This window comes from Nothobranchius furzeri, chromosome 13 (genome assembly GCF_043380555.1).
Source record: "Nothobranchius furzeri strain GRZ-AD chromosome 13, NfurGRZ-RIMD1, whole genome shotgun sequence".
Classification (NCBI taxonomy): Eukaryota; Metazoa; Chordata; class Actinopteri; order Cyprinodontiformes; family Nothobranchiidae; genus Nothobranchius; species Nothobranchius furzeri.
In genome coordinates this window covers 63,196,068-63,210,454 of record NC_091753.1, presented here as the reverse complement: position 1 = coordinate 63,210,454, position 14,387 = coordinate 63,196,068, and the positions used below count along the sequence as shown (strand labels likewise).

The 14,387-nt window shown below is 42.6% G+C and overlaps 1 protein-coding gene across 4 annotated transcripts in view; it reads left to right on the top strand.

Annotated features, from left to right (window-relative positions):
• The window catches only part of LOC129160923 (gastrula zinc finger protein XlCGF57.1-like), a 36,690-nt gene extending 33,205 nt beyond the window's left edge, over positions 1 to 3,485 (top strand). For all 4 annotated transcript variants that reach the window (XM_054738010.2, XM_054738009.2, XM_070543764.1 and 1 more), the window contains one exon: positions 947 to 3,485. In XM_054738010.2, the coding sequence (XP_054593985.2) occupies positions 947 to 2,199 (1,253 nt within the window). In that variant the 3' untranslated portion in view covers positions 2,200 to 3,485. The remainder of the gene's footprint in view (positions 1 to 946) is intronic.
• The last annotated feature ends 10,902 nt before the right edge of the window (positions 3,486 to 14,387 follow it).

Genomic DNA, 14,387 nt, shown 5'->3' with positions numbered 1-14,387 from the left:
TCTTGCTGGGCGAAGCGAGAAGAGGTGTTTATCTTGAATAGTGCGTACGTTGGGACGCTTGCTACTTATAGTAGCAGGGGGACGCGTACGTCACGGTCACTGGCCAATCAGGATTGGCGTATTGAGATAAGTGCTTCTGAGGAATCCGCGGAGGGGCGTATCCCATAGTGAGACATCTCACTCATGTTACTCAGAGAACCGGGGTTACGATAGTAACCTAAAGTTTTTATATTACACTTTTTATATTTGCAATAAAGTCCAAAAGTGAAGAATTTATGTTATTTATTACTTGATTGTTCAAGCTACCTCACAGAAGTGATCTGTTGTTAAAAATTAAAATAAAAAGGTAATTAAATAAAAAATAAGGAACATTCTGGAACAGTTTCTTCCCTTTTTTTTACGTATCGAAAGTATCAGATCGGGACTCGGTGTCGGCAGATTCTCAAAATCAAATGACTCTGACTCGAGGGCAAAAAAACCTGATCGGGACATCCCTAACATTTACTGTTTTGACGCATTTTAATGAGCTTCCTCCGCGCCGTGATTTCGTTACAAACTTTACAACACTCTAATGGAGTAAAGGTTCGGCAGATATGTTTGTTTACATTTTTGCTGCTGTGCGCCTTCAGTGTTGGGGAAAGGAAGGGAGGGGCCGACACAATGCTGCTGTCAGGGTATCTCTAGGCTCCACAGTAGCAGCGACGGACGGCTGGTTTGACCGGCTCTGAGAGGCGTTAATCAGAATTAATCGCATAGTGATGTCTGGGCTTAAAAGCAACTCATTAGATCCATAGTTATTTGTAAAAGTAATGCATTACCATAAATAGTAATGTGTTTACCAACATTGGTTTTGTATATTACTGATTGCAAAAACACCCCTAGGTATTTTGTCTTCTCTTTTTACTGAATATTTTTATTTTATATATTTCTGCTTGGTTCCCTGCAGATTCAAGGAAGAGAGAGGCGACGGATGAGAAACCTCTGCTCTTACGTTTCCACAACCATCCAATGAAAGATGGAGGTGTCCCAACCAGCAGCTTGGCTGGGCAGATGACTGCAAAAGTTGGTGGAGGAGCAGAAACTATCAAGAACCAAGATCTGGACCCTAATGAAAAGACATCCGATTCTTCAGAGATTGAAGTTGGTGGAGAAGATGAAGATGATTTGAATCTAGACTCTGAGCGTTCAGACTCTGGGCCTGAAACTGGAAACGGAGACCATGGCTGTAATGAGAACAAGTCTTCGGAGTCAGATATTAAGACAGTTAACAAATTGTTTAGCTGCCCTGTGTGTGGTATAAGGTTCCTCCACAAGTGGTCTCTTCAGAAACATGTGAGAGTGACAAGCCATCCAGCGTGTTCGGTTAATACAAAATGTGTGAAAGAGAAACAACATGGAGGCTCATGCAGAAAAGTCCAGAAAGAACCAAAATCATTTAGCTGTGATGACTGTGGCAAAAGATTTAGCCTAAAGTCCAGTTTTACCCATCATATGAAAGGCCACACCGGGCAGAAGCCTTTTGCCTGTGACCTCAGGGGCCAAAGATTTAGCCATAAAAATAGGTGTAACTTACACATGAAAGTCCACACAGAAGAGAAGCCTTTTGAGTGTGACCTCTGTGGACAAATATTTAGCCGTAAACATAGTTTAAACATACACATGAAAGTCCACACAGGAGAGAAGCCTTTTGCCTGTGAGCTCTGTGGACAAAGATTTAGCCGTAAAGATCATTTAAACGACCACATGAGAGTTCACACAGGTGATAAGCCTTTTACCTGTGAGCTCTGTGGACAAAGATGTAGCCATAAACATAGTTTAAACACACACATGAAAGTCCACACAGGAGAGAAACCTTTTGCCTGTGAGCTCTGTGGACAAAGATTTAGCCATAAACATAATTTAAACACACACATGAAAGTCCACACAGGAGATAAGCCTTTTGCCTGTGAGCTCTGTGAATACAGATGTACCCAAAAGGCAAGTTTAAACTATCACATGAGAGTCCACACAGGAGAGAAGCCTTTTGCCTGTGAGCTCTGTGAATACAGATGTACCCAAAAGGCAAGTTTAAACAGACACATGAGCGTCCACACAGGAGAGAAGCCTTTTGCCTGTGAGCTCTGTGGACAAAGATTTAGCCTAAAGACAAATTTAAAGAGACATACAAGCAGCCACACAAGACTCGAGGGATTTATTTAACAACTGTACTTCCAAAAGTACTATTTAGTTTTTTTACAACCTTAATATTAGTCTTGTACCTCTGCTCAACTGTTGTTGATCAAGTCCGTACTCTGCCCTTGAGCCACCTCTTCTTTGATTTTCTTTTTCAAATCTCCTTTGTTTTTTAAACTCAGACCTTAACCAAACATTTGAGATGTTCTTTCATGAATTCTGAATAAAAAAAATGTTTACTTCAAGATTAAGAAAAAACTGTTATACCCTCCTGTATTTAATAAACAGACAACAGGCACATGTTGGTTGTAGTACATAACTCACTGCAATTCAGAGGTGTTAGATACCTGTGGCGTCTGCTTTAAACAAATAATCTGTATATAAAATAATAACATACAATGTTGTAATAACTGCAGCTTAAAAAGAACGTGCCATCTTTATTCATTTGGAGCCCCTAAGAAGAAATCCCACCTTAAAGGCTGTGGAGAGACAGCTGGGACTGTTGTCAAGAAGTCATAAATTACAAGGCGGCTCTGTGGAGACTCCATTCTCCTACAATAGCATTTTGCTATTCTAAGCAGGCTTAGGAATGTGCCTGTACCAGAGTTTTTAGGGATGCTGTTGTAGAGTTATAAGCAGTGGACAGATGCCGGAAAGACAGAAAATGATTGTCCCAAAATGGCACCAGTGTGCCTGGCCTGCCGTTTTGTGTTAGAGCTCTTTTTGATTTTATTGTTTTTATCTGTTTTTATTTTCGATGCAAACTCTCTGCTGATATATGAGCGTCAACAGCTCCTGGATCTCAAGATTTCTGCAAAAACCATATCTGGATCTTATAAAGATGGACAGAAGGTTTTGCCCCCTTTTCTGGCTTCAGTTCCTCCGTACCTGTGCCGTGTTCCTGCGCCGCCGCCCTGGAGGAGGAGGCAACGCCGCAGGGGGAAGAGAGGAGGAAAGCTGGCGAAAATGAAGCTGTCGGGCAGTTTTCCCGGTCCCAGCTCCCTTGATCATCGGCGGCTGGCAAATCCCCCTGACACCTGGCTAGTGCCCGTTGTGGACTCGGATTGTTTGGATCGGCTGTGCGGTCCTTATTCGTCGCGTTATCGGCAACCTGGTTTTAATTTTAACAATCTGCGGTATGGTCTTCGAGCTTCGAGGACATCTGACAACTTGGAGAAGACAGCTGCTGTAAAGTTTGGTTTGGTGAACGTGAGATCTCTATCAAACAAGACAGTTATTATCAAGGATTTCCTCTCATCAAATAGTCTGGATTTTCTGTTTCATGGAGGTATGGACAACGCCGGAAAGTGAGTCTAGCATCTTTTCTGAATTGTTGCCTCCTGGGTGCTGCCTTTTTAAATTTTCATGTGTCTCAGGACGTGGAGGGGGGACTGCTACAGTGTTTAAAGACTCTTTTAAATATCAGCGATTCCGCCTACCTCGATGTTTTTCCATTTTTGAATGTCATCTCTTTGAACTTGGTAGGCATGATCCTGTGCTGTGTATGGTAATCTATCGTCCCCCGCGATACAACAAAGATTTTTTGACTGAGTTTGCACGACTTTTAGTCGAAGTGTTGCCTGCTTTTGATAAGCTGCTCATTTTGGGAGATTTCAACATTCACATGTGTTGTCCTGATAAACCCAAGGTGAATGAATTTTTGAGAATTGTGGACTCTTGCAATTTGGTGCAACATGTTTTTGGACCGACTCAGGAGCAGGGACACGTTCTTGATCTTGTTTTAACATCTGGGCTGTCTGTTTCTGACATTGAGATTTGTGACGCTGTTTTCTCAGATCACATGCCTGTACTTTTTAGCATAGCCCTCTCTGACAACAATCTAAAATCACCTGCTCCTTTCAGGCAGGTTAGGATTGTTAACCCATTAACTGCTCCCCGTTTTTGTGGCGAATTTGATTTGATTTGTAACAACCTAGAATCCTTTTCTGATAATGTAAATGAACTTAGCTCACAGTTCCATGATTGCTGCAGCACCATTATGGACTCAGTGGCCCCGTTGCGGCTCAGGAAACCAAGGGCTAAACGTGAGCCGTGAATAAATGAGTCCACGCGCAATGCAAGAAGAAAATGTCGAATGGTTGAGAGGAAATGGAAAAAGGACAGGCTAATGATTTATTTCCAGATGTTAAGAAATGCTCTTCATTGCTATCAGGCTATGGTGATGGAGGAAAGAAGGAAATATTTCTCAGATATCATTCAGTCTGCCTGCAGTAAGCCACGTGTTCTTTTAAATGTTTTAGATAACGTCCTCAATGTCGACCAACTTGCAGAAATTGGGATCTCTCAGGGGCTGTGTGAATCATTTTTGACATTTTTTATCGATAAAATAGTGAGCATTAGAGCTCAGATACTGGCATGTTCTCTCCAGGTTGCTGCAGGATGCTGCCCTTCAACTTTTTGTCAATTTGAACCACTGACTCTGGATTGCCTGTGGGAGATCGTGGAACCCTTAAAACCCTCAGGTTCTCCTACTGATGTGATTCCTCCCCGCCTCTTTAAGGAGGTTTTTTTCCTCCGTGGGCCCTTGGGTTCTTACCATGGTAAATAGTAGTGTGTTGCCCTTGAGGCATTTCTCTGAATAAATAGGTTCATAAGTTTGAAATAAATCATTCTAAAATGATTTGTCATTAAAACATTGATATGTCTTGTTAAAATGAATAATTCATGCTTTATATGCATTTTAGTTAAAAGGAAAATATCACTAAAATGTATTTCCTGTTCTGGCGGCTCACTTCCGGTTCCGGTCAAACACTGTTTTTGCTGAGAAACAGGCGCCTCATGCAGAAGGCAGCGTGGAGATGTAATCAGTTGCCATCTTCTCTGAATTATCAGGCTGGAACGCCGTAAGTTGCTTTATATGACAGTTTATACGAATAGCTTTGGATATTAGTGTATATTTTGCTAACATGAATGTTTCAGTGAGAGTAATGCACTTTTTGGGTGTAAATCTGTTGAGATGGAGTCTATTTTCTGTCATTTCAGTTTTCACCACATGTTCATGAGACAATTAAACAAGCTGCAACTAAACTCCAGGGTCTTCATTTGTGGTTTAACTCGGTGTCACCAACATCCCTGTTGAAAACGCTACAGTGACAGGGGTGGACCTTTAAAGCGCCCGAGCGCCAATGGCGCTAAATTTTCTCGTCGGGTGGTAAATAATTGACGACTTACTGCCCGGGTGGCGCCCAAGCCTTGTTTGTCATTTACACAACGGCTTTCACCTACATCATGGCCACGCCCTGTAGGAAGCCGCCGTTTTCGTTTCGCGCGCGTGAAACTGTGCGCCTCTAGCCACGTACTGCACTTTTACGACTCGTGCACATACTGCACGATTCTAGTTATAGTCACGTGAACTATAAGTTCACTATTAAAGACGAAGTGGAACCACACTAGAAACACAAAAGCACACAGGAAGATGGCTCCACCACAGGGATGGGATTTCTTAATGAAATCTCCGGCAAAACGCTTTAAAACTGGTGAGGAGAAGCAAGACAGTTCGAAACGGTATGAAGCAGAGAAGCGTGTGCGTAGGTGGAATGATTCTTGGAGGGTCAAAGACGACGGGAGGCGCAGAGAATGGCCGTGTTCGAGTTGAGCAGCGCCTCGCCTGGAAAACAGACGAGAGCAGACGGAAGCAGCAGGGGGAGTGGCTGAAAGCCGGCGTTTAAGTTGGACAGATTTCCCTGCATGTGTAGCTCGGGGGTGACGATATCGCGTTAGCGTTCACACTTGTTCAATTTTCTATTTTAATTCTGGTGCCTGTTAGCAGCTGAAACACATCCTCACGTACTTGTGGATATCATACATTGTATATGAAAACATGACTGTAATAATAAGTAAAGGTTATCAGCTGTAGCTTCAGTGTGATCACAGGAAACGTGACAAAAGAACACAAAACACATTTCTCTTTATGGCCTGTATAGTTGTCATCATCAACATAACATGATTTACAGAATACATGTGACCAACTAACATTTCATGTTCTACCACCGGATGTTTGGATCAAAATATGAACCAATCAGATCTTAAATCAGGTGAGAGCCAGGCGTTTCCCGTCATCCCCTAGGTTTTGCAGCCGAGGGAGAGCAACTGCAGCGCCTTGCTCCAAAATCTGCGGCCGCCTTGATCTTGTGACTGTGTGAGTGTCCTATCAGTGTCCTGATTGATCATGCGCCTTGGCTACTTGGCCAAGGGGATGTCCCTTTGGCTGACTGGTTAGTGCGTATGACTCTCACCCGGGAGTCTGGGGATCGAATCCCGCCCGGGCCCTCGTTTATCCACCTTGCCACATTTGGCGTTGTTGGCAGGATCCATGTAGTACTGTCAACTAGTTCCATGGATGTGAAGTTTGTGGCACCCTGCGCGGGAGCACGAGGACGTGCTTGTGGAAAGAGGGGGGAAGATGTGACTGTGTGAGTGTCCTGTCAGTGTCCCGATTGATCATGCGCCTTGGCTACTTGGCCAAGGGGATGTCCCTTTGGCTGACTGGTTAGTGCGTATGACTCTCACCCGGGAGTCTGGGGATCGAATCCCGCCCGGGCCCTCGTTTATCCACCTTGCCACAATCTCACGAGGTTATTGTTGCCTACGCATGCATGACGTCAGAGCAAATCAGCGTCAAGTCGGACACAAATCTAACCGGCATGCACTGCTCGCCGATCCTCGCTGGTCTAATCTGCGCAGAACTGGCTCATCTCGAACACAGCCAATGACTCGAGTACAGCAAAGCGGAGTTGGTGATGTACTGCATTGTATGCCGGAAGTATGCGACGACAAAATCGAGTTTTGTTGAGGGAACAAGCAAATTCAAACTTGAATACGTTATTATGTTTGTGAATGTGTACAAAATAAAGGTTTATTACATTTAAAACGGTTCAGTTGTTATTTTGACTCGTTTTGGCAGCTGACCAGCGGGGCCGGTAAATATTCAGAGTTACCGGCCCGGCTGGCCGGTTGGTTTTGAAGTTAATGTCCACCCCTGAGTGAAAAGGCGACTACTGACGATTCATCACGGTCAAAATGGCATCGAGTAACAAGTCTAAACGCAGTTTGAGGACGAGTCGCTCATCTGGATCAGCAGTAAGCGCTGCCCATGCTTGAGCTAAAGCGGAGGCTGCAAAGGTGAGAGCATGCTATGCAACAAAAGAAGCACAGTTAAAAATTGAAAAAGCTCAAAGCGAACTGGGAAAGGCAAAAATAGATGCAGAATTAGAAGTGTTAACATTACAGAGGGAAGCTGATGCTGCTCTAGCTGAAGAAGAAGTGCTAGAGGAAGCTGAAGCAATACAAGAAGAACCTGAGAGTAGAAAATCTCCATCAGAAAGTGTAAAATTAGAATGTACGAATGAAGATGTACAATCTCAAATGGACACCAAGCTATCTCCCAGTCCACGACAATTACCAACCACTTCTTGTCCCCGAGCAAGTTCACCCAACACATTTGTAACGTAGCATCCATCTGAAGATGGCAATTTAGAGCCACAACCCATCAACTCTGAAATAAGGCTTACCAAAGCTAATTTCGCTGCTCTAAATAACCCAGCCAGCTGAAAGGTGAAACAAAAGCTAAAGTGGAGAAACAAAATACCTCTCTCAACCCATGCGGCTCACCATTTATACCTCAGCATAACTGTAACACCACGGCCAGCATTTTAAATCCAGCAGAGCCCTTTACCCAATACATGGCACGTCGAGATTTAATAATCGCAGGCCTTTACCAGTTCGACGACAGGCCAGAGAATTACAGAGCATGGTGCGCTTCGTTTACCAGTGTTACATTAATCTCCGAGAACAAAGTAAGGAACCTTGGTGTTATCTTTGACCAGGACATGTCATTCAAATCCCAGGTTTCACAAGTTTGTCGGATTTCCTTTTTCCACCTTCGGAATATTGCTAAGATTAGAAGCATCCTTTCCAGGAGTGATGCTGAAAAACTAGTTCATGCATTTATTACATCAAGACTGGATTACTGTAATTCATTACTCTCAGGAAGTCCACAGAATGTAGTTAAAAGTCTTCAGCTTGTCCAAAATGCTGCAGCTAGAGTTCTGATGAGAATTAAAAAGAGAGATCATATCTCTCCTGTCTTAGCTTCCCTACATTGGCTACCTGTAAATTCAGAATAGATTTTAAGATCCTCCTTCTCACATATAAAGCTCTTAATAATCAAGCTCCATCATACATCAGTGATCTGATTGTTCCATACGTTCCTAACCGAGCACTTCGCTCTCAGACTGCAGGTCTACTGGTGGTTCCAAGAATATCTAAACTTAGGATGGGAGGCAGATCTTTTAGTTATCAGGCTCCTCTCCTGTGGAACCAGCTCCCAGCTTTAGTCCGTGAGGCAGACACTTTGTCTACATTTAAGACTAGGTTTAAAACATTTTTATTTGATAGGGCCTATGGTTAAAATCTGATGTTAGCCTAAATCTGGACAAGTGGGGGAGTAGAGGGAGGTGGCGTGTACAGTCGGTAAAGACGGCTCTCCCTTGCCCTGCCTCCAACATGCCTACATCTAAATAGGATAGATTATCCAGAGTTAACTCTGTAGTTATGCTGCTATAGGCTTAGACTGCTGGAGGACACACTGACCACTTTCACACTCTACTGCTTTATTCTACAGTCTGCTCTTTAACTGTACTATTTCCTGCTATTTCAGCTGTTAACTTTATTTTCTTTGTGTTTTTCTCCCCAGAAGAAGCTACAATGATGTTCTGCTGAGCTGTGGTGGCCTCATGGAGGGGGCCATCGTTTAGCACACTGCTGCTAACCACTTAAACATTCTCTCTCTCCTGATAATAACTTTTTGTTTTTGACTTTTGATGTGCTAATACTAGTTTATCCGTTTAATTATAGATCCACTAGGATAAATACAATAAAGTTTATCTCTCACCAAATAGAATATTTACTAAGACATCACAATATAACTATAGACACATTACTTGTGTGTGTGTGTGTGTGTGTGTGTGTGTGTGTGTGTGTGTGTGTGTGTGTGTGTGTGTGTGTGTGTGTGTGTGTGTCTGCCTGCTCTGTCTTCTCCATCCCCAGTGAGTCGTGGAGGATGGCTGCTTACACTGAGCCAGGATTCTCTGGAGGTTTCTTCCTGTTAAAAGGAAGTTTTCCTCTCCACTGTCGCTGCATGCTTGCTTAGTATGAGGATTGCTGTATGGTCACTGACACTAGTCAGTGACTTGATGCAATTTGCTGGGTTCCTTATATAGGAAACATTATTTCTGATTGGCTTAATGAACTGTGAATTGGAATGTTTATTATGTGAAGTGCCTTGAGACGACTCTTGTCGTGATTTGGCGCTATATAAATAAACTTGAATTGAATTGAATTGAACAGCTGAGGTCCAACTCACCCCCATTCAAGAGCTAGATCTCATGACGAAGTGGTAAGGGAGGGAGTCAAGTGATCAGGTGAAACGCATACGTTCAGTATGTGTCAACAACCCTACAGTAGCTCTGTACAAAGCATGGGAAAGACTGAATGAATGTTATGCAGCATCAGAAATAATCGAATGGTCACTTTTCCAACGGTTGGACAGTTTCCCAAAATTAACAGCCAAAGATCATGTCAAGCTACGTGAACTAGGGGATTTACTGCAAGAGATTCAAGGTGCCAAGGAAGACGGCCATCTGCCTGGTGTTGAGGGTCTGACCTCGTGAGGAAATTACTATGCAGTGATTTTCTCCAAAATGACTGTGCTTAAATTGCTTTGAAAAGCAAATAATCACATCAGCGCCAAGAAACTTCATTTCCCATGATGCTTTGCACACGGAAGCATTGGGATGATGTCAGCGCCTAATACCAGAAACACGATCTGCGCATGTGCGGGAGGCCGTGGAGCTTTTCCCGCGAACTAAGACCATAAATCTTCAGCAGAGACAAAGAAACCTCGTTCTTTTGCCCAGGATACCTGGCGGTAAGGACACGCTTGTCGAACGCTCCGACAACTTGAGCACGCGGAAGCTCTAAGTGCCCAAGTTGAGCCACGAAACCGCTACAAAGCCACTCGAACTCCATCAGGACCTGACTGGGAACGAGCGGAGCTCCATCCAGCTCTCAGAGACGCTGTAAGTTGTCAAACTCAGCACAAAAGAAACTTCGTTCTCTTTGTGTCCAGCCCGTGGAGAAACACTCGTGGAGGTAAACAACGGAGAAAGCATCAAACCGACGGACGACGCCAAACTGCGGAGAAAACACGGAGAACCGTCAAATCAAACAGCTGGGGACGCCTTGCTCTTCTGGTGATCAGAAAACTCATTTTTTTCTCTCCTTTTCTTCTCCCGTTTCCTCTATAGTCCAGAATAAGCAATAAAACCGCGCTATTGCTTAAAAAGTAGCTTCGTGTCTTCCTCTTTCGCTCCCAAAACACGTCCGCCGGGTCATTTTGAATAAATAAACTGCTTATTGATCATTGTTTGGTATCTTTAAATGTTTTCTGCTTGGCCACGTGGTTAAACTAAAAGATATTATTCGTGATTAATCCTTTGTGTTGTTTCATGATCCTTTGAAATGTTTTGAGTGATTTAAGGTTAAGTTACTGATGATTCTAAGTGCCTTGGAAGTTAAAGTGCAAGTTGCCACTCACACTTTAGCCAGACAAAGGGGTCAGCCATCTTGCATACAGACTCCATTTTAGAAACACACACACATACATACACACAAAACACCTGAACATTATTTTGAATATACATCCTTTTATTATATCACATGGTTATTATTCATTTATGCCACTGTTTATTCATTTGACAAATTGTTAATTAAACGTTATAAAATTCAGATTTTCGTCTCCAGTAGCTTTGTTGTGTCGAAGAGAAGTCTCTGCTCCAAGGAACTTCAAGAAAGACTGATAAGAGTTTTGGATTCAATTTTTCCCCGGTTAAAGGGGAATGGTGCCCCGTATATCTAAGAATATCTTAATTAATTAATAAATCAGTAAATATTCCCATATTTACAGAATTTATTGAAGAATCCAAAAGTAAGTTAAAGCTTACGAATTGTTCCCTCCTAATAACCCCAACACTGGTCTACTCAATCTAGACACTTCTCGTGGAATAAGCCCAATCATAGACAAACTCCCATATGGACTTCAGGAGAGGTGGATGTCACACAGCTCTCAATATAAAGAGAGTAACCAAGGCTGTTTCCCACCCTTTGAGTACTTCTGTGATTTCTTATGTAAAGAGGCTAAGAAACACAATGATCCAAGTTTCCACTAGCAAAACTTAAAACCAGAAAAACCTTTTGCAAAAAACTTAAATTCCAGCAAACCAATTACGGTACACAAAACCAATATTTCTCCCCCTAACAAGGACATTAACCAGAACTGCCCACTGCATAACAAGCCACATCCGCTCAAAAGATGCAGAACATTTAGGAATAAACCACTGGACGAAAGGAAGGCCTTCCTCAAAGAGAAAGGAATATGCTTCAGATGCTGTTCTTCAGACACTCATCTTGCGAAGGAATGCAAATCTTCAATAAAGTGTTCTGAATGTGACAGCACGGGTCACGACCAGATCCGGATTAAATAAATGGACTACACTAGGCAGGCTGCATTTTTAGCCCCCCCCCCCCCCCCCCCCCCCCCCTCCATCGATGTTATGTAATGAATTGAAATCTGAAACTTACAAAATTTACTTATAAAAGTTCATTCACATTTTACATAGCCTAGTTTTTGGTTACAAATTGGTTGTTTGTATGCCAAAATAAGTCATGTGTTGTAGGCTGTTGCCTCTGCTGAATCAGAAATTCTGTGTCAATTTTCTGAGTGTGAACTTATTGTTTTGCTATTTGAACATTAATAAAATTATTTGACAAATAATTAATAAAACCAGCAACATTTACCAAGGAAACCATTTAGCATTATCTACTCCGGGATAATCTTCAGCCTTCCAGCATCACAGGGCCTCAATCACAGCAGAAACACGCCTAAAGAAATGTTCCTTGGTTAAGCTTCAGTCTATGTCTCCAGATTTCCTCTGTGATGCAGAAGAATATCCAATATTTTGAGAGGGATAGTTTAGTGCAAAGTACTCATCAGTTTGGTACCACTTTGCAGGATCAGATGGGTAGCTAGTTGTTAATACCCTGTCTGGGTCTAGAGGCTCCTATAAGACTATATTGGGCTCACTTCTGGCTGGCTGCTGTTCTTCCAGTTTGTCCTTCTGTGAAGGCGCTGATGTTGACGGCGTTGGCGCTACATCGTCTTCCGCCGCATCTTCCACTGCGTCTTCGGGTTGTGTCTCCTCCGGGTCTTGCTCGGGCCCGGCCTCTGGCTCTGCTGACTCGAGCATGTTCACAGCTGTCGGACGGCTGCCCGAGCAGCCCGACAGAAACTTCTGTAAGGCCCCCCGCTGTCTCTTCTTTAGTTCCTCTTCATTTTTTTTTTTACGTTTTGCCGCACCCGAAAGCATTGTGAAAGTTAGCCTACTCAAAAACACCTGCTAGCTTTGTTGTGTCCCGCTCTGACTCTGACCGCTTCTCTGACGTCCTTCATTGGGTGGCGCCTTAACCCTCTGGGGTCCAGGGTGTAATTTGCCGTCAGTTTTCCTTTGTATTTCCAAAATAAAAACCATAACCACTACCTTATGTGGTATCAATCTTTTCAGCACAACCTGGACTTTATGAATCTATGCTTATTTTTTATATTTGGACATAAAGGGGTTGCATATTAGACCTTAAATCACTCAAAAACATAAAATCTGAATAGGAAAAAAGTTGTTTATTTTACTGTGAAACCAACAAACATTTATGACGAATGTTTTTTATCATTTAGACTGGTAATCTAGACTGTACATTTATAAAAAATATGACTAAATATAGCAAATAACTAATTTAAAAAAATTATTAGCTCTCTGGGATCCAGAGTGTAAATCACCGTTTTTGACTCATTTTGGTTTGTCTTTTGTATTTTCTAATAAAAACAATAAATATTGCCTTATGGGGTATCATTAATTTCAGGACAGCCTGGACTATCTGAATTTATACTTATTTATTAATTTGGCAATAATATACATGGATTTTGGAGAGAGAAGAGTGGCTCCGTCTCACGCCGAGATCTGACAGCTGCGCGGCGCCGCCCACTCCTCTTGTTGGATCTCCGAGGAGCTGGATCTCTGCCTTCATCCTCTACCTCATCATGACCCAACTCTTCTATGAGGAAGGATGGATTTGCCACATCGTCATCAACATCCTCGCTATTTGCCTCAGACTCCGGCTGTGAGTCTCCGTCCACTTCCTCTGCTTCCAGTTCTAAAAACAGCCGTACTATCTGAACTGCCTGGTGGACATTTATCCTTCTCATCATCCTTTATATAAGCCTAGTAAAAGCCTACTAAACTGCAGCGACAATATATCTGTCCGGATCGCTCCAAAATACAAAGTTTACCGTCAATATCTGTCTAATTGTTTGTTGTTACTCCGTTCGCGCCACTACTTTCCCTGCGAAGCGGCTCCTTTTTGCACACATCTCGTTACTCGTGCAGCCTTCCTTTCTCTCTCTCAGCTACATAATACTTTTTGTCAGCTGAATATGTGAGACTTCCACCAACAGCAAAAGGATCTCGTGTTTTTGTGGGTTTTTAATGTTCACAAGCACATTCCCGCTCACAGATTACTAAACCGCTGTTTTGACAAGTTATCAGATTGTCTAAAAATAGGTCATTTTTTAGTTTAGTATAACTCCGCTTTTACGTTGCCTATTAACAAAATTTAAAAACTGGGGTGTAGTTTATAATCTCCTTTTTAAAGCCGAATTGAAACCGAAACTCAGGGAGGCGGAGTCTTGCTGCTACAGCGTCCCAAATCAGACCTGTTCAAAAGACGCGTATATGTATATGTCATAACCTGCCTTCATTTTATTTCTTAAGAGTAAAATCCCTCTACTGTGGATTTAGTTCTGTGTTATAATCCAACCCCTCCTCTTTAATCCGGGCTTGGGACCGGCAGAAGTGACCCAAAAGGGAAACCCTGGCAGAGTTAGTTGTTTTTTTTTTGTTGTTTTTTTTTTTTGGTTTGGTTTTTTATTCAGATGCTTTCTGAACTTTAAGTTCATCTTTTTTCATGTATTTTGTTTAGTTTTGTCTTTAAAAAGACAGTTGTTGTCATGTTCTGTGTCCCTCTGTCCCCAGCCTCCTCCTGTTCTCCTCCAGGTTCTCCTGCTTAGTTCTTTCCACATTTAGTTT